Genomic DNA, 19,302 nt, shown 5'->3' with positions numbered 1-19,302 from the left:
CAGGGAAGTTCAGAAGGTTTAGTCGGAAGCGTGATTACAGAAAGAAAGGTTTATACATTTTGAAACACACATTTGAAGAAGTTTTTGACTCTTTTCAGACTGAGTAATTTAATTTCTCTAGTACTCTCTTCAAGCTTTTGATAATAGTGTCATTAAGAATAGGGATGTTACACAAAGTGCTTAATTGTTAATCTGCCCATTTTTTGGTTCTTTGCAATTTTTTTATTGCAGACCAATACAACACTCTAATATTCACACAGAACAAAATGCATCATTGTCAATTCTACTAGTACACAGATTTTGAAGGACTTTTTCCTTTCATTAAAAAAGATTCACATCCTGTTTAGGATGAGAGACCCTGTAAACCAGTTCATTTAAGAAAACATATTTAAAAGGGAAGAACTATGTGATATATTGTCAAATGGCATACCTGTTCCTTTCATGTATCATTTTTACATAGGGGGATACCGGTGAGAGAGGTGACACAGGATCTGCAGGTCCACAGGTAAGTCTGTGTCTCAGCTCTTTGTTTTGTCCATGTGAACTGAAATCGTAGCAGTAATTCCAGTTAAAACTCCAGATGAAATTGGGAACTTGACACTGTTGGAACTTGGTTGCTAACCAGACTTCAATATGACTGACACCACTTTCCACTATTTGAAGCAGTCTCCTCTCCACAGTTTGTGGGCAGGTGTTCTGACATTGTTCACTGCCAATACAGAACTAAGAGTGTAGGGACTGCTTAAATGTCTTCCCTCAGAGGGTTCATCTGTTTGCTTTCCCACTGCAGCACAAGTCACTTTGTACTGACTTGCTTATTTATCTTTACTAAAAAACACTTCTTCCTTTAAATTCTATGTTTTGTAGTAGTATATTACAAGTACAGTAAGTGTATAACACCACACTATCAAATCAAAGCATGTGTCAGTAGTTGAGAGTCTAAAATAGCCTTTGACAATTGTCTCAAAATTCTAATGGAAAATATGTTACAGGGACCACCTGGACAGAAGGGCGATCAAGGTGCAACAGAGATAATTGATTATAATGGCAATATCCATGAAGCTCTGCAGGTATGCAAACATAACAAGGCTGAATTGACTTAGTCTGGCCTGGCAAAAAGTAATTTGACAGCACTGTGTTTCTCTTTTTGCCTAGAGCTTGAAAACATTTTATGTGCAAAATTGTTGAGCTTATTAATCAGGAATCACCTTCTATATTTGGAAACCAGGTTATCTGTGCTAGAAGAACTGTTTCCCTGACACAAATTAGCTGAGTGAATTAGTTCCATGTTCCCTGGGGAGTACTGACTTCACCTAATGAGGACAAAACTAATTCATTGCTGGCTTTGGTGTTTTAGTGCTGAATTAATGTAATAAACCACATACACAGGTTCAACAGAAGTGTCTGCTTTTCAGTTCATGTATCAGAATATTGACATTTCTTTTTTTACTTGTTTTCCTTCTCTTGTTCCTTTAAAATGAAAAGAGCAGAATATTTGAGCTTTGGAAACCGTGTAACATGGTTCCATTAGCAAGCTGTGGATTCAATCAGCAACTTGAGTACATTAAGTAGACCAAGCACCAGTCTTCTCACTTATTCATTTCTGGAAAACCTATTTTGACTGGTGTGCAGAAAAGTGTGGAGGATTAAAGTGGGGTTACAAAAGGAATGAATGAGTGTTTGCATAAAAGCAAAGGACCAAGATGACATATGTCATTGAAGTCAAGGTGATTTACATTGCAGAATACTCAGATGCAAATTCTGTGCAGTATAACTCCACCAGAGTGAATGGCTTGCTTATGTGAAACTGAAGACTGGGTTTGGCTCATTGTGCATCTGATCACTTTCTCACTGAAGCCGCTGAACTCTTTTCTTACATTTACACAGTGGGAGTGGGTAGAAGTCTGACCAGTCATTTGGTTTCCAAGGTACTTGCAAAAAATAAAAAAATCTCACTGCCTTTACTAAAATCTAAAAGCCTTGTATGTCACTAAGGCTGAGTCCACAATTTCATTGTGGCTGTGGAGAAGTCTGCATAGGCATGTTTTGAGGCTCTGCATTATGTTTGCCTCATTTTGTTTGCTTGTAAAGGAATTCAGACACATAGCTTTCAGTCACCTAAATCCCTCTCTGAGTTACATGCCTAAAGTAGCCTGAAATTAATGTTGTGTATTACCAGACACAGATTTACCAGGGGCTTTAGCCCCTGCATCTCCTGTATTCTGTCCTTGTAGCGTAACTCTGGCATCAGTGTTACTTTCAAGCTTCTTCAGAAAAGCTGCAGCACATAAAGAAGCCTTAAAAGTGGACTAAAGCCTTTTGCAGTGGTTGAGACATGTAAGAAGCCTTTATCCCATTGCAAATCATTCCAAATATCATCACCTTCTGATCCAGGGCAACAAATAATTGATATTAATGGGAATGGCTGTGCAAGGAGGGTGTAAGATTATATAGGATCAGTTGAAAATATCCTTGCCAAATCCAGCTCAGTCCTTTCAGATGGCAAACACCCATTCCTAAGTCTCCTGGTGCCAAATTCTTAGGGGCTCTGAGGTTTGCAGTTCTCTCACAGAAGCACATGAGAATTTCCAGTGCTCAGCACCAAACTGTGAACTTTCACAGAATTTGGCTGGTAGATTTAAGAAGTTGAAAAGAGTTTACAAGATATGGACTGCTTGTCTCATGTTAGAATTTAGTAATAAATCATGAAGCAGTCTAAAAACTTAGATACTTTGCCTTGTGCCTCCTATTCAATCTCATGTGCAATCTTAAAATTATCATTGTGGTTTGAGCAAGACCACTGCTTGAGTATGTGACTTTCACTTGGAGGATCAAATACAAAATTCATCTCTCTGCTGAAATTGCTCTTCACACCTGTTCTGCAGAATTTCCCAGGGCAAAAAGCAGCAGTTTCCAAAGTTTAACCTTTGTAGGAACTACAGCATTAGATATTAAAATATTTGCCGCCGTAAAGGGATCCATTATTGTGAACATGCAAACAGTTCTTGACAATGGTTACTTCAGGTTTTCATACCTAGATACTTTCATACCTGAACTTCTCAGGGTTTTTAAGTTCTTGATGTATTTCCATTAATACATTGAAATACAAAGTATATGAGTATATTAAAACCATGTGTTAGAGAACAATTTTGTGCAAGTACTTTCCATTGAGTAGGTTCCAGATCTTTGCCAGCAGTATGTATTGTTGCGCTGACATACAGAGGTTCTTCTACAGCTTAAAACAGAAGATCTGCAAACCTTTATTTTGCACTTAGAAAAGCAAAATATTTCTTGTTCCATGTAGACCAGTTAAGTTCTTCACACGCAAAAGGAAAGCATGTGCCAGCTGCAATGTTTGGGGGTTTTACTCTGTTTAAAAATATAGACAAGCATTTAAATTACATTTTAATACTTTTCCACTTGGTTTTAGATTCTTTGGCAAAAAAAAAATAGTGATAAGTCAAGATATTTTCCCTTCTTCTATGATGAAAATATCCTTTGTCTTTCCAAGCAAATCAAAGCCGAATACATAGATGAGTTATGGGCTGGCAGTTTTGGGTTTAGAACTGCATTTTTATATGAAAATTAATGTTACATCTCCACTCCAGGAATCATATTTATTAGTTAAACATTGGTGCAGAACCTGCAGACATTACAAAACATAGGGTAGCCTTTCGGTTGGCTTCAGACACCAACACATTATGTTTTCTTAATATGCTTAAAAACTGCTTTTTGAAGACTTCTGCTTAGATTTTGCTGTTTAGTCATTGTTTATTTGATCTCTTGAATTGTACAAAAATACTGTCTTCATCTAATTCCCACAGAAACCAAGCAGCTGATACAACACTAGGAATTTAAAATAACAGAGGTTTTCTTTATGTTTTTGAGGGCATGGTGTGTCCCACATGCAGCCTAGGTTCTGTGGAGATTATAACTAGAGCAAACAGAATTATTTATATCATTGTTTAATTCTGCTACTGACAACTCTTGTTAATACATTTTGCCAACAGAGGATTGCCACCCTGACTGTCACGGTAATTCCTATTGCATGACTTACTGTGCGTTGTAGAACTTCTCCTTTGTGCTGCAGCCTGTTCATAATTTTGCTAGCTCAGGACATGCCTTCATTGGATGTCAACCTGGTTCATCATGAGTTGTACTGATTTCCTTTGCTTGGTGTTCCCATAGCAGAGAACCCATTGTTGAAAGCCAGAAATGGAACCAGTTCTGCTCCTTTTGAATTAATGGCAAAACTTCCGTTCATTTAAGTACGAGACTGGAAAAACACATTCTCCTTTTTTGTTTCAAGTTCTTGTCTGCAAGGTTGCCGTTAGCTGTACTTTCCCATCTGTATACACACCCTTTCACTATTAATGCAGGGGATTTCTAAATGTTGATGTGGGGTTTCTTTAAATCATCCCCACTATGCACCATCCAGACCAATGTTTGATGTATCACACTGTGTCCACAGCCTGAGGTGGAAATGAAGGAAATGGTTACATTTCATGGCAATTTCACAAAGCACTGAGTATCCCCAGACACACTTAGAATCTTTTATCAGAATCCTCTTTGCTTTGAGATTTCTCCTGGTCTCAGATTGTTTTGGATCAGGCAGAGAGGGCTGGCAAATATGACTGGGTTTTGGTCTCACTTCCATTAAGAGAAGCAGTGCCATTTCATCAATAGGAGCAGAGGACTTTATTATAAAATATGAGTTGTACTGTTATTTTAACACTGTTTTTTGTGCTAGTGTTGTGGTTGTTGAGAGCTGTCACAGATTAACAACTTGTCCATAACTGGTCTTGGTTCCCCTTGTGTGAAAAATCTAACCCATTTTGTTACAGTAGCTGTGTTAACATTCACCCTGTGTTTACATGACAAGTTCTTCAGGAGTTTATTTCAAAGCTGAGAGGTTTGTATGTTTCTGTTTAGGGACCACCAGGACCACCAGGACCCCAAGGGCTGCAAGGGTCAAAGGTGATCTTCTTTACTTTACTCATTGTGTCTTAAGGGTGGAGTGTTTTCTGGGTTTTTTTCAAATGGTGTATATGTACAGGTAAATGGAGCTTTCCAGCACAGTTTTTAACTGTAAATTTAATAAATATGGCATGTTTCTGACTTTCTATGCAAGATTCTTGAGATGTAGCTTTCCAGAATAGGTGCTTTGTTTAATTGCCACACACAGATGCTTAACTAAGGACCAGCAAAATGAATTAGTGCTGAAAGAGTGCAGAAGCAACTCAGTCAGGGATCAGCACTGGGGTTGCTCCCTAGGACTTTGCAAAAATAGCCACACAACCAGACAGTGGCTCCCAGGCCTCACTTCTGGCTGAGTGGGAATGAGGTGGGCAAAGCTGTGTGCAGGACCACTGGCCACCGTGTAAGTGCATGTGAATACAGCTTTTATATCACGGGGGCACCCACCCAAATAAGTGCAGTGTTGTCTAATGTCAGTAAAAATTACAAGGTACACATGTGGGCAGGAGCCTGGCTGGAAACCCAGGGCTGCCAATACCACCTGGCTGGTGCTCATAAGTAGTACAGAAGGTTAGTGAGCAGCCCACACAGAGACAATGAATACCATATGCTGCTCTGTTCTATAAAATTTAAATAATATATTTGCCTATACTTAAAACAGAGGTGTTGAAGTTAGTGGACTCCCCCCTAATGTTTTAAATTAGTTGAGATGTTTCTCCTATTTCTTAAATAGTAGATACTGCATCTTCTCACAGTGTCTCTACACTATTCCAAGAGCAAATATGTGCATCTTCTATAACAATTCTAGACATTTCAGGTTTAGACTTTATCCAGTATTTCATATGGAAATATATCACAATACACATGTACATTGTTTCGAGAAATTGTGAGAAACAAGGTTCATTCTATGTGAAAATTGATAGTAGAGTATACAGTTAAGTGTGCAGAAATTGCTTTTTTGCATTGTCATCTATCCAGCAATTCTGCAACATATTTAGTATGTTGTAAAACAGAGAAGTTGGAGTGTGGAAGAGGTTGTGTTCCTTCATACAGATGAGCATTCTCATTCAAAATTTACAATGTAAAGCAGAATTCAACATCACAGGAGTTTGTTTCTAATGTTATTGACTCCATCCATCACCTTAACTTGCTCCCTTAGAGAATGCTACCCAGGAACTGATCAAAAGACAATGTGGTGGATGTGAACTACTTCACTGGGTGATTTGTAATAGGGAAAAAAAACATGAAGTTTCTCTTGTCCATACATAAATTGGGAGGCATGATATTCTGTATTTATTCTGGTAGCAGGCAAAGTTTCCATTGGATTGGGGTCTTTTCACCCCTGGGATTTTGTCTTCTTTTTCCTTTTTTTTTATGCACTTGTCTGGCCTTTATACAAGCCAAAGTTTGTGTAATGTCATGCTCAGCTTGGCTGTTTATTTAATATAGGTATTATATATATGCTGGATTTTTTGACAGAATATTCTCTAGCTTTATTGTTGTTAATTATGGGAATTTTTCTGGCTCTTTCCTCTAACATCTGGGACAATTGGGATAATCCGTTTCTGTCTTATCTCTTACAGGGTGAACCAGGATCCCCAGGAATTCCAGGAGCTGATGGAGAACAGGTACATTTTGCTTAAATCATGTAGTGAAGGACATGTGAGCAACCACAGGTTGTTTCAAGAGATTATTTCCATGATCCCAATTTTCAACTGAGATTTCATAATCTAAATAATATGATGATAATGATTAATGAAGATCATTATAGTGTTGCGGCGTAGCCTGGGATCTAATAATGTTCTGCATTTTAATAGCAAAAGTATATGTAGCACATGACTTCTGCTTATTAAGATCAAAGCTAGAATTCTGTTGGTGTCCCTAAGTTTTTTAGATGACTTACTGAATAATTCCATATTTTAGGGTCCTAAGGGCTCAAAAGGAGACACAGGTGATCCTGGAATGCCTGGAGAAAAAGGGGGAATTGGACTTCCTGGCCTACCAGTGAGTATGACAAATAAATTGATTAATTTTAGCAAAAATATTTCTATTTTTTTCTCTCTTCCATTATCAGGAGTTTCCAACAGTATTGATAAATTGCAAATGGGAGGGGAAGAAACTGGGGAGAAAATTCTGAGATCGTTCTGAAGCTAATCTAGGAGGAGGTATAAGATTGTCAGAGCTTTTCCTTCCACTTACAGTGAAAAAAAAAAATACTGGGTTGGGGAGAAAGAGGTTAGTTGGCAGGCTGACCAAAATCGTGCCACTCTTGTAATATATAGTACAACATGGGCAAGGAGAAAGGAGCTGTGTTTCGAATGGAAGTTTCAGGTGACTTAGATTGAGGAGGGAGAAAAAAATGCATGATTATTTATGGGATACATTCTTCCTATTTTGTGTGTGTGTATATAGATACATATACATACACATGAAATTTCTCAGCAAAAACAGAAACAAGTTCAAAATTGTATCCGTAGTACAATACCTCATGAACGGGGTGCCAGTTTAAGGAATTGTAATAAATATCATGCCACAAATGATAGCTGTCAATATGAAAGCATGTGTTTATATTAGTTAAAAATTAGTTTTAAAGTAGTGCCAGATTTTTTTTAAGGATTTCCTTTTTTTAAATGATAATTATTTGCAAATAAATATAATTTCTAGATTGTTTGCTAGTAAGATTGAAGCAGTTTATAAATGCTGTTTTGTAATGATTTTTAGGGAGCCAATGGCATGAAAGGCGAAAAAGGAGACGTTGGTTTGCCTGGTGCCCAAGGTCCTTCAGTAAGTCAGTGTGGCATTGCAGTGAACACAGGGATCCAGCAGTGGTTCTCCAACTTCTTGATATTCATGACTGATCTTTCCTGAGAATGAACAGACTTCTGGTCATAGAGCTAAATGCAGTTTAAGACATTTCAAAGATATAATTCCTGTTCTGCTCTGTGACTAAACATGTTCTGCTTGCTCCAGTCAAAGTCTTCTGGGTCTGTAATGAATCAAAAGATAAATGGGGAAGAAAGAAAAAAAAACCCAAACAAGCCATAATCTCTCTCAACACCCTATACTCTGGGAATCTCAGATAGTGCAGTGAGAACCAGCCTAGACTGACTTTAGGTATGTGACCAGCAGAGTGAGCTAGTTGTATGAGACCACATTCTCATGATTTCTTTCTTTTTTTCTTTATTTTAAACATTGTAAAGGCATCAAACAGACAAACAAACCCCAAAAAAGCTAACACACTCCTGCATGGTACCTTTGTGGTGTGGGTGACTTTCATTATCAGAGCAGAGGTTAGTGCCAGAAGCCATAGCTCTGAGAAGTCAAAGAGGCTGCCCTGTGCCATTGCAGGACACAAGAGGCACCCCACATCTCTGAGTTTCTTTCTATGAGAAGAAGATTAGTTTGTTAGAAATTAATTCACTAATTCATTCATCTTGTTCTGTGTATTTTCACTTGAAGGAAGACTTACAGTTTTCAGGAGATTTCACAGCTGGTGGAATCTGTTTTACATTTCAGTGTGTGTCTTGTTGCTGCTTTTGCCACCACTGACAGCTGCTACAGCAGTGCTTGAGTCTGGAGACCTGTGTCAGCATCCCTGCTACCACTCTGCAGGCCATGGCAGCAACCCATTGGGATTAAGTCCAGGAAGAAAGGGGGTATAAGCTGGATATATCATCATGAAATTCTTTCCATGGATTTGTTAGGAACACGGAAAACCAGTGCAGAATATGTGTGCACTAAACAATGAGCAACCCGATTACCTATTTTAATGACCTCAGAGAATTTTTGGTACAAGTGGGCTAAAAGAAATAAAAGGAGAGACAAAGGGCAGTTTTGAAATTATGCCAAAGCCCAGCTTGAATTTAGTATCTTTTCCATTTTTCAATGTTGAGAAGGAATAAAATAACACATCATCACCTTCTGTCTCTGTAGATTAAGTAGTAGAAGAGAGAACGAAAGAGCACATACCATAAAACATAAAAAGTTCAAGCACCCCTTCTCAGTTCTGTTTGTTTTACAGGGATTTATTGTTTTTCCCCCATAGTGCCTTAAAGTGTATCATAGACCCTAGGAATAAGAATCTGGAGACAGGCACGCTGCCATATGGCACAGGCAGATCTGCACTTTGGGTACCCTGTCTTTCAAATCAAAATAATTCCCATTCTTAAAGCCCTGTCTAGATGTGCTGTCAATGTTCACTGTTGCATAGCTGTTTTTGTAAGTGCTTGCCAACAAGGGTCAGCCTGACTTCTGGTATTTTTGTGGGAGTTCTTTGCTCTGCATGATTTAATACCATTGTTTTTTATCTGTAGATGATAGGACCACCTGGACCACCAGGGCCACATGGTCCTCCAGGCCCTATGGTAAGCTTGGGGAGGAACAGAGGGGCTGGAAATGGTTAAGCCCTCTTGCCACTTTATTGCCTGCTTACTAAAAATATTAACAGAATATGTTGCCATTAAAGAGGAGACCTAACTTGGAGATCTTTTTGCATGTCTTAAAATTCACAGGAGGTGGAGAAACAGGAATTGCACATTCCTGTTATTGTTAATATGCTAATGGACTGGTTCCTCCTCAGAATCAGGTGTTTACTATTGTTTTATTGACAGCTGCATTTCTTTTGAGAGTCAAGAAATACTGGGGAAATTTGTGTCCCGATAAAGCAAAAACTCCAAGAAATCGTGGTGTATTTTCATAATGAAAAATGTTACTTTTATTTTCAGGGACCTCATGGACTGCCTGGCCCAAAGGTAAATTAATACCTGTCTTGAATAGACAAGCTCTTTATGCCTGCGAAGTGTCACACTTTGCTCTTGAATGCATGCAGCTGTGTTTTGTCATGCCTCATTAAATAAATGTTTCTGATATTCTTAAACCTTAAAGCAGATTTTAATATTAGCAGCTTAAAAGCTTTTTAAATTTTCTGTGATTGTTTCTGAGTAGTATTTCTCCTCATCATTGACTGAGTCCATTTTTTATATGAATACTCAGGATGTGGCACTAAATTATTTAGCTTCCTGTTTATGGGCAAGCTACCATTGCACTTGGAATTACTTTGGAATACAGAAGCATGTTACAGGCTCAGGAAATGAAGTCAGATAAACTTGTCTTCATTTAGGCTCTCTTGTATCTCCTGCTTCTTCCAGTCTCCATGGCCTTTGTTAGGTGACAGGTGTTTTACTGACCAGTTCCTTCACATTAACATGTGGCTCACCATCACAAACTGATGTGTGCATTTTCGTGTTTTCCAAACTGGATTCATGATCAGACAGGTCTGCAATACAATTTGAACATTTTCCATTGCATAGATGTTCTTTAGGGACTCTCTTAGCCCATGAGAACAGCTCAGGAGAGTGGAAGTGAATTTTGGCAGAGTTGAAATATTTTAATTTGTGCTTTAATTTGGTAGTCACCAGTAAGTGAGGACCCAAATTCAGCATGACACTGTATTCATTAAGGCCAGTGATCTCATCAGGCATAATCATTTAAATCACTATGGCTCCCTAATCACACCTTTCTCAAAAAATAAGGAAAAGGAGGAAAGGGTGTTTTCTGCGTAGTTTTGGGGGTTTGTTTGGGGTTTTTAAAGGTGCAAGACAGAAAATCACAGGTTTGACCCCTTATGAGACTGTGTTACCTTGGCTCAAGAAACCTAAGTCATAAATCATTTTTTGAAATCAAGTATGTTCCATTTTAGCACCAGCCCTGCTTTACCTCAGGCTTTTGGCCTGAGATTCAGGCTTTGTGGGATTTCTCAGGTCTGTTTCCAAAACTCCAGCGTTTCCAGTGCTACTGCTCTGAAAGTCATATCAAGTCAAATAGAATAAGGATGAAGAAATGGCTGCTAAGGGGGCAAAGCAGGCAGATGATGTCTGGAGTTACTTAAAGGAGCAGACTGGGTTCTACTGAGATTGGTGGGTTTTTTTTTAAATATGAATATAATATAAGGTAACATAATACATCAAAAGCAAATCTAGCAATGAGGCCATGGGGAGCAGCCTGGATAAAATACCCACGTATTTCTGTTTCCCAGAAGAGGCAGGTGTGGTCAATACTCCCTTTGACTGAGCAGCCCTCATGCTGATGCAGTTTTTCATTATGAGAGAATGATTTATTGGCAGCTCTGAGCCCAGTATTATCATCTTAGTGATGTTTAATGTAATAGCCTATGCATAATTTAACAATCACAACAAGTGCCATATCTTACATTGTTAAAATTTCTCTTTATGAACACAGAAACTGTGGACCTCCCAAACAGCTTGGCATTGTGTAACCTGGACTGTTTCTTTTAACTTGTTACTGTTTATTATGTATGCTTAAAGGTTTAAAATATCTTTAGGTAAGATTTTTGCTGCAAATTCCAGTTTGCTGTTAGGGAAAGTGTTGCTTCCTTACCAAAAGTACTTTTCAGGAGATCTGCCTGTAGAAACCTGCAGTTTTGACATTTATTTTTATGAACATTTTCTTTCAGTTTGAATTATCTGCATAGGGTGGTTTATGGGATTTGAGGAATTTCCAAAACCCCCTGAAACTCATGCTTAATTCAAACCTTCTAGCTGTAATGATGATTATTAGGAAAACATTAAAAAAATCTTTTACCCATAAGTTTCCTGCAGGTTTTTTCAACACACATTTTAACTCCAGCAGACACTGCCCAAGTATTTTTGCCCACTGTTAAATCAGTATGTAAATTACAAGCTGAGAAGGTTGAATTTGTTCAAACTGGAATTTGCAGCTACTTCTGAGAATGGCTTCTTCTATCCCAGCTTAAACACCCATTGTAGCACCAAAACTTTGGCATTTATACTTTTACGTTTAGGGTGAACCAGGGTTAAATGGTCTTAAAGGATTGAAGGGTGAACCAGGTCAAAAGGGTGACAGAGGGCCCCTTGGTCTTCCAGTAAGTAAAAAACCCCAACTATTCAATTTCAGTGCAAATCACAAACGTGTCTTTCTACTCCTCGTGAACAACTCTGATTTACTCAATAGCATATGCAGAATATACCATGTTGGAGCAGAGCATCACTCTTGTTTTGTTTTGTCCCAAATCTGTGTTATCATCCCAAGTAATGTCCTGTAACACCCAGTGCTGTCAGGTTTTTTTCTTGTTGTTGTGTGTCAGTTGAGAGTGTTCAGTGTCACAAGGATGTCATCCCCCCCATTACATTAGTCATGCTGTTATCCAAGTGTTGTTTGGTGTTTCCATTAAAAAAGGAGTCTTCCCTTTCCCCCGTCTCCCCAGTTATTCTTCCTCTCATTGCACTTCTGCAGTTCAAATGGAGAGGTCTAATTGAGGAAAGCTAAAAATATGGTTTAGGGAATTAAGTTGCAAGGTTGGTTTTTTTTTCTGGATTTTTATTTTTGCCTAGAAAAATTCCCATTCTGAGTGTTTGGCATGATTTTTGTCTTACAAGTGAAGAACCTTAAAAATATGGAAACATCAGAGTTCTTAGAATTTAGGTTGATAAAATAGAAAATACTTTTTGTGTTTAAAAGCATGCTGAAAAGGCAGCTGCTTTTTTTTTTTTTTCTCAGAAAAAGAGTTCATTTTTCCTTTTTGCTGTTGTTATTGTATGAGGGTTGCTCCCAGTGATTACATTGTTAACAGTAAAATGGAGAAAAACGACTTAGTTGACCCAAAGGAACACAAACCTCTGTGATTAATATTTTCAAGAATTATGTGCAGGGCCTCTGGACAAGCTCAGCGTCACCGAGAATTTTAATTTATTTTGAGAAAAATAAAAGCTCATTTTCACACTGACAGTTACATCTCTGTAGAGGGTGAGCTTTGGAGACCTGAGCCCTGAAAATGGCTACAAAGTAGAAGAGACCAGCACAAAATATGCTGTTAGATTTTCCAAATTTACACAGACCTTGTATTGCTCCTACTTGCTACTTCTAAATGTCATTTTCAGGAGCAAAGCCCAAGCGTTTGACGTTCCAAATAAGCGGCTCGTTTTATGGAGCTGGCTGGAGATTTTAGCTGGGTTTGTTTGGGGGCTGGTTTGGTTCTGTTTTTGGGAAGCAGGGGTGCTGTGCAGGTTATTCCCTGTGCCCATCCCGCTCTGTTATTCGCACAGAACCCACGAGGGGTCCCCCCGTCCCCAAGGATGCTGAGGCTCATGGCCCGGCGTGCCGGCACGGGAAAACAGGAAAAGTGATTGTCTGCCGGCCTCTTGGAAATGAATGAGCCCATTGTGGTCAGGATCCCGATTTTGTTGGCTGCATAATGCAGTATTCTTGCACTTGAATATTTCCTGTCGCAGTTAACACGCGTTTTTCTTCCTTTGTGTATACTATTCAGTATTGTCGCTGTTTACAAATTAGAAAGCATGCGAGTAAATGACAAAGTAAATATTTGTGTGCTCAGGCTCAGAAACACCCTAACATCTGGTGTTTGTAGCACTCCTATGGCCTGACAATATTCTGCTCCAATGTACTTGATGCCAGGGCAGGGGTGGGTCAGCGATGTTACGCTGAGGCGAGAACAGAATCGGGCTCTCGGTGTTTTATGTGAATTTTTAACTAACATGCTGTTGTAGTAATGTGATACCCACTCCAGAACCCTGTCACAGCGTGTACTGTACGTTTGAATTGTGTTTATTCATCAGCACCACTTACTAATCTCACGTTCTTGTCATTCGTGTCGTGCCCATCATCCATGCTTCCACCTAACCACACAGGGAGCATCTGGCTTAGACGGAAAGCCAGGAGCCCGGGTGAGTCCCTTGTCTTTCTGTGTCCCCTTTGGTGACAGTCCCTGTGCTCCCCAGGGGCTCTGCCCGCCAAGCTCGCTCACTGCACACAGGAAGGAAGGCCAAACACTGCAGGCATTTTCCATGCTGCATGAGAGGGAGCTTCGAGCAGATTTCTAGGGCAGTATGTGTGGGAAGGTGAATGTAATTCTCTGCAGAAGGAGCTCTGAACCTTAAAAAGGCAGCTTAGTTTTGATTTTTGGTTGGGCAACTGCCTTGGATGGGTTGTTGGTTTTCCTGAGTAAGGTGAGGGATTTAGCTTACAGGAGAACATAGGTGTTCACTGCTAATATGGAATCAGTGAAGGAAATGTAGATGTGCTGGGGTTCATCTACAGACACTGCTATATTACACATTCTAGATGTTAAATCTCTTGCTTTCTTTAATGATAAAGAAATCTATGCAGTGCAAGGGTTAATTTTGGGAGTAAGAGTCTTATTGATCCCTGCAGTAGGTAAGTCCATCTTATAGGTGGACATTTCAATTTAAAGAATAAATTTCAAAAATAAAACAATAATTTAAAGTCTTTTTTTGACCCTTACATCTTCTTCCAATCAGTTTAAGATCTTTGTAAATCTGATTGCTTCCATGGATGTAATGAATTCCAGGCAGAAGAAAGCTGCTCTGCCTTGTAACAGGAGAGGTCATAGGTGCAGTTTAGAGAGCCAAATAGGGTGCACCACAATTAAATCCAAGTTTTCAACCAGTGAAGACTGATTCCATGTTAGTTCTTGTGTACAAGACAGCTGTTAAAACGAAAGAGTTGTAAGAACAATCCCTCTCTCTTACCCTCTTTGTTCCTTTTTGTAGGGTATAGATGGCCCGGTTGGTCCCCATGGCCCTGCAGGTCCCAAAGGAGAGAGAGTAAGTATATGTTCCATGTGCTTCTCCTTACAAAGTGACTGCCACAATGGAAAAATGTCATGTGGGGACTCATACTGTGCCCAGGTGTTACAGAACAGGGCAGTATCTCACCTATAGAGGAGCAGTCCAGAACTCTATATGCCTTCTAGTCACACACATTCATCTGTTTGAGGTTGACATTGTAACTCCTTAACTTCAGGGCAGTTGATATTTTGAAATGACTAATCACTAAGAAATTGACTGGACTTTTCTAGTTCACAGTGCCACAAACAGAACATGATTTGCACTAGCTTCATTATGTTGTATAAATTGAGGCAGCAAACTGATACAAAAGAAGACAGTGTGATCTGATTGTATAAGAATGCAGTGGCAAAAAAAAAGAAAAACATTTCTCTCCTCTATGCACGTAAATGATTTTATCCAGGAAAAATACTTCCAGCCTCTGTAAAATTTTAACTTTTTTTTTTCCCAAAGCTTAGAAGACAGGAGCCATGCTATTTAATTTGGAATATTCACAGTAAATTTTCTCTAGTAGAAATAAGACAGGAATTCTAATCTTTAACTATAAGCCTGTCACCTTTAACAATACAACCATCAACTTACACCTCCAAGAAGTTGCCAGTCCAGAACTTTGTCTCTTTGACTTCCTCACTTTAACAAAACAGCTGTGCTAAAACAACTTCAGGCTAGCTGTATTAAGGACACAGCCACATGGCAGAGGTCCAGTTAGCTTCATCTGAGAAAGGTAAGATGCATTTTTACAGAGCTGTGTGTTGAGGGGTAAATACAATACTATATGCAGCATAGTCCAGATTAAACTGTACAGTAGGCTACATTTACCACTCAGGCTAGTTAAGTGCCTGAACAGCTTGAGTATTTTTTTCTGTTTTCCTAGGGGATTACTTAAATTCAATTTTTCATTGAAAAATTCATTTCATTTTCATTTTCAATTCAATTAGGTTTTTCCTTTGATTAGGACAAAATACATCTCCTGTCAACTCTGTCAAAAAAGAGTTGAACATCCTCTAATCTTAAGTAAATAATTTAGATGAGATAGGCATGTAGAGGTACATAAAAATCCCGTACATTTATTCTTGCATTATGAGCTTTTATGTTGAAGGATATGCATGTGTACTACCAGTTGAAATGTCTTTGACAATGAAATATGATATAAACTATTATTCTCATCTGTGGAGGAGAGCTACTAATATTTTAATTTTTTTTTTTTTGCGAGGGTATGCAAGGTCATAAGAGCCCATGCAGCTGGATCTGGAATAAGCCCTACTGTAGCTGTTGAAAAGCAGTAGCTACAAAGGGGATAGGAATTGCTGTGATGTAAATCAGTAATTGTATGAGCATAGAAGGAGAACTTCACAGAAATAGACAGACCAAGGTGTGCAGAAAATTCCTACACACCCACCATTTTCTGTGGAGCTAAATGAATGGGAGGAAGTTCAAAGACAGGTGGAATCTTTTTTCACAAGCAGGCAACCAGCAGGATTATTGCTGTAATTGTTCCTGTAATTATTCAGTACCATTTGGAAGGAGAAGACGTTTGTAGCATAGTTATGTAACAGGTGCCCAGTATTGATCTATGTCTCATTATTTAAATAACAAATCATGTCTTTTTAATGCTGTTTTTCAGCTTGCATTTGCAACTGCTGAACTTGCCTATGAGTGAAATGTTTTTGTCTTCAGATTTTGGACTTTTTAATTAAAAGCAGTGCACAGGGCCAGTGTTCACTGCCACTAAATAGGGCCCCATTTTGTCTGTATTGATAAGAAAAACCTTGGGCCAGTATAAATCCATAAGGGCATTACGGCTGTTTTACCAAGTAATCATGAATTCATTGTTGTAATAGGCTTCTGAATCTCACTGTGCTCTTATTATTTTCACTTACATACTGTCCTGAGAGAAAGGAGAGAACACTGGAAAACAGATAAGACATCTTCAGCTACTACAGATGGAAAGGAACATGTAAGCCTGAAGGGTGATGACAGGCGTAATGTATATCCAGCTTCTTGACCAACTAAAGGAATCTGAGAGCTGGAAATACACATTTTTCTTTTTCGTTTTTTTTTTTTCATTGATGACAAAGACCTTGTTTTGTGCTTGATTTTGGCTTTTAGATGTGTAGCCTGTGCAACACTGTCATTACACACAGTTAGTACCAGTAGGTAAAGTGCATTCTCTTTAATTTGGTTAAAATGTTTCTCACCATGACAGTGTTATGAAATCTCCCTGTCTATCCTAATGGAGACACAGATTATTCAGCTTTATCCATGCAAATTGTAACTCATATTTGTCCATGATTCAGGAGACTGAAGTGAGATAGGAGGCAAAAACATAGGTTATGGTTTCTATTTTTTAGACACTGATGGATTGTCTTACCAAAAAAAATGTAAAAATCTTGAAGTTTGCCAATATCTGCTACCTGAGAGGAAATCATGATGGTTGAGGGCAGTATGCTCATGACAGTCCAGAAATCTCATATAATCCATGAAATTCAGGACCTCGTCTGATATTCCAAACATGTTTCAGCATGTGCTTTGTATTTGAGGCAAAAATTTCTGAGATACAGTTCTCCAAATATATTACATAACAGACAGTATTATTTCCTAGACTGATACATTCAGTATCTTTATGTCTACCATATGTTTAGTAATGCTATAAGCCTATCTTGAGAGGACTTTGTACAGCCATCTTGCTGCTGAAGATTTAAGAAAAAAATGGTACTTAACTAGTCTTGATATATTTCAAGTACTGATCGAAGAGTAGCTCTTACCTACATAGGTTAGCACATTAGTTTCTTCTTAGCAGAAAGATTTAAAGTTTCAAGGGATTTATTGCTTTGAACATCAGCTGTTACTTTCCAATACCTGCTATTGTCCTGCCAGGGCATCCAGCCTAAGTGCTGCTCAGAAATTAGCAGAGGAGTAACAGAGTCCAGAGACACCTGACACTGCACATCTCATTACCTCTAGACTAAAGCAAGTGCCCACCTAAGAAAAATAACAAGTATTTAAAACAGATCAAGTGTCAGTTACTCTGACAAACTCCTTATTGCTGGGATTATTCAATCACAGGTTAAGGTCCCACATGTATTGGCACCTGCCTTTTTGTATAATTCAGTCAATGAAATTTAGACACAGCAGCCCATTTTCAGAGCTGTGCCAAGTACTTGGCACACATTAATTAGGCAGAAATCTACATCTCTCTCTTCTGCTTTTAATGATAGAGTCATCAATGAATTAATAATAAGCTGTAAATAACCCAGAGGATGTCGTACAGAGAATTATCTCACGAGCAGAAGTGCAGCAAATGCTAGGATGAAGCACAGCACTTCTGCACACCAAGAGCCTCTCACGAAGCCCTGTGTTAGGGTGTGTCCAGCAAAGGGGGTGACAAGGGGATCCAAGTCACCCTGCATAAAAAATCCAGATTAAGAACTTTGAAAACTAGAGGTGGTCAGGATTCTTTTCTTTGACTGCATCAGCACTTTGGGCAGTTCAGTTCTCTCCAGAGAGAAATGCTTTTCTGATGGATCTAATTCAGAAGAAAGAACACCACAGTCTGCAATAAGGCTGCTTTCTACACTTTCTTCCCAGCCCTGACTCCCTACCAAGCTCGCAGGGACCTGTTCTTGCAGTAACAAGGGCTAGTCCTGGCTGGCTTGGGAAGCTTAACTTCATATCAGCCTTGATAAAGAACAATTAAAAGAGCAAAGGTGATTATTACTGTCAGCCTGAAATTTGTCGCCTTGAAATTCCGTAACATTTGGGAAAGTTTACCCTGTTTTAAGCTCTAAAAATTACTTTGCAAAATTACCCTTCTGAAACTGGTAGTTTTCCCATGGATTTTAGTGCAGAATGAGATCAGACTTCTGCAGTAATCTCTGTACTTGTTTGTCTTGCATATTATTGAAGTTGTTTTGATTTTAATAAACCAGGGTATCTACATCGCTTATCCAGAATCCAATAGAGGATTTAGCAACACAGCACAGTGCATAGGATAATCTTCACAATGTCACTGTTAATAGCATTGCCTACTTAAATCAAGCTTTGACTGATACATTATTTTTGCCTGTCACTGTGTTGGATCTCAGCTGCTGTGTATATATACAGCTTGATGCTGTATATCCTCAGCTTTCATTACAACTTTGGATTTTTACTGAGAGCAACATTAAGTTGTTAAAAGCTTAAACTTGACACTGGTGTGTGTTCAGTTGAAACGTATTTTCAGTTACTAATGTATTTCAAAATTGGTGTGATACCGTATGCCTAAAAAGTCCTTTTGCCTAGAAAGTAATACACACCTTCTCTTTCCCCCTTAAACATCTAATAAAAATAAATGAGCTTGGATATTTTCCATCAAAATACTTAGGAATGCATAAACTTTAACCTAAAGCACTTGGTAGAGATAATTTCTGAGATAGCCAATGTTTTTGTTTGCTTGTTCTGTAATCTTTTCTTAGGGTGAGAAGGGAGCTGTCGGTGACCCTGGACCCAGAGGACCGTACGGCTTGCCTGTAAGCTGCACAGAGTTTGTACACACTGCACTTTTCATCCCTCCCTGATTAAACTTTGTGTGCTTTATGGCTGATTTTCACCTAGCAGTAGAATTAGTTGGAAAAGGCAGAGATTGATAATAGACCCACACAGTGCAAGGTCAGTGGTCTGTATCACACTCTTGGGGTTCTACCCA

At 38.8% G+C, this 19,302-nt stretch overlaps 1 protein-coding gene across 1 annotated transcript in view; it reads left to right on the top strand.

Annotated features, from left to right (window-relative positions):
• Nucleotides 1–19,302, top strand: part of COL25A1 (collagen type XXV alpha 1 chain) — a 292,563-nt gene that overhangs the window by 260,861 nt on the left and 12,400 nt on the right. Inside the window, exons 22-34 of the mRNA XM_033513972.1 lie at nucleotides 461–505; nucleotides 993–1,070; nucleotides 4,011–4,034; nucleotides 4,933–4,977; nucleotides 6,561–6,605; nucleotides 6,901–6,981; nucleotides 7,699–7,761; nucleotides 9,291–9,341; nucleotides 9,702–9,728; nucleotides 11,798–11,878; nucleotides 13,662–13,697; nucleotides 14,544–14,597; nucleotides 19,073–19,126. Coding sequence (XP_033369863.1) covers nucleotides 461–505; nucleotides 993–1,070; nucleotides 4,011–4,034; nucleotides 4,933–4,977; nucleotides 6,561–6,605; nucleotides 6,901–6,981; nucleotides 7,699–7,761; nucleotides 9,291–9,341; nucleotides 9,702–9,728; nucleotides 11,798–11,878; nucleotides 13,662–13,697; nucleotides 14,544–14,597; nucleotides 19,073–19,126 — 684 coding nt within the window. The remainder of the gene's footprint in view (nucleotides 1–460; nucleotides 506–992; nucleotides 1,071–4,010; nucleotides 4,035–4,932; nucleotides 4,978–6,560; nucleotides 6,606–6,900; nucleotides 6,982–7,698; nucleotides 7,762–9,290; nucleotides 9,342–9,701; nucleotides 9,729–11,797; nucleotides 11,879–13,661; nucleotides 13,698–14,543; nucleotides 14,598–19,072; nucleotides 19,127–19,302) is intronic.

This window comes from Parus major, chromosome 4, assembly GCF_001522545.3.
Source record: "Parus major isolate Abel chromosome 4, Parus_major1.1, whole genome shotgun sequence".
NCBI lineage: Eukaryota > Metazoa > Chordata > Aves > Passeriformes > Paridae > Parus > Parus major.
The sequence above is the reverse complement of the archived record's forward strand: the minus strand, read 5'-3'. Positions and strand labels throughout refer to the sequence as shown.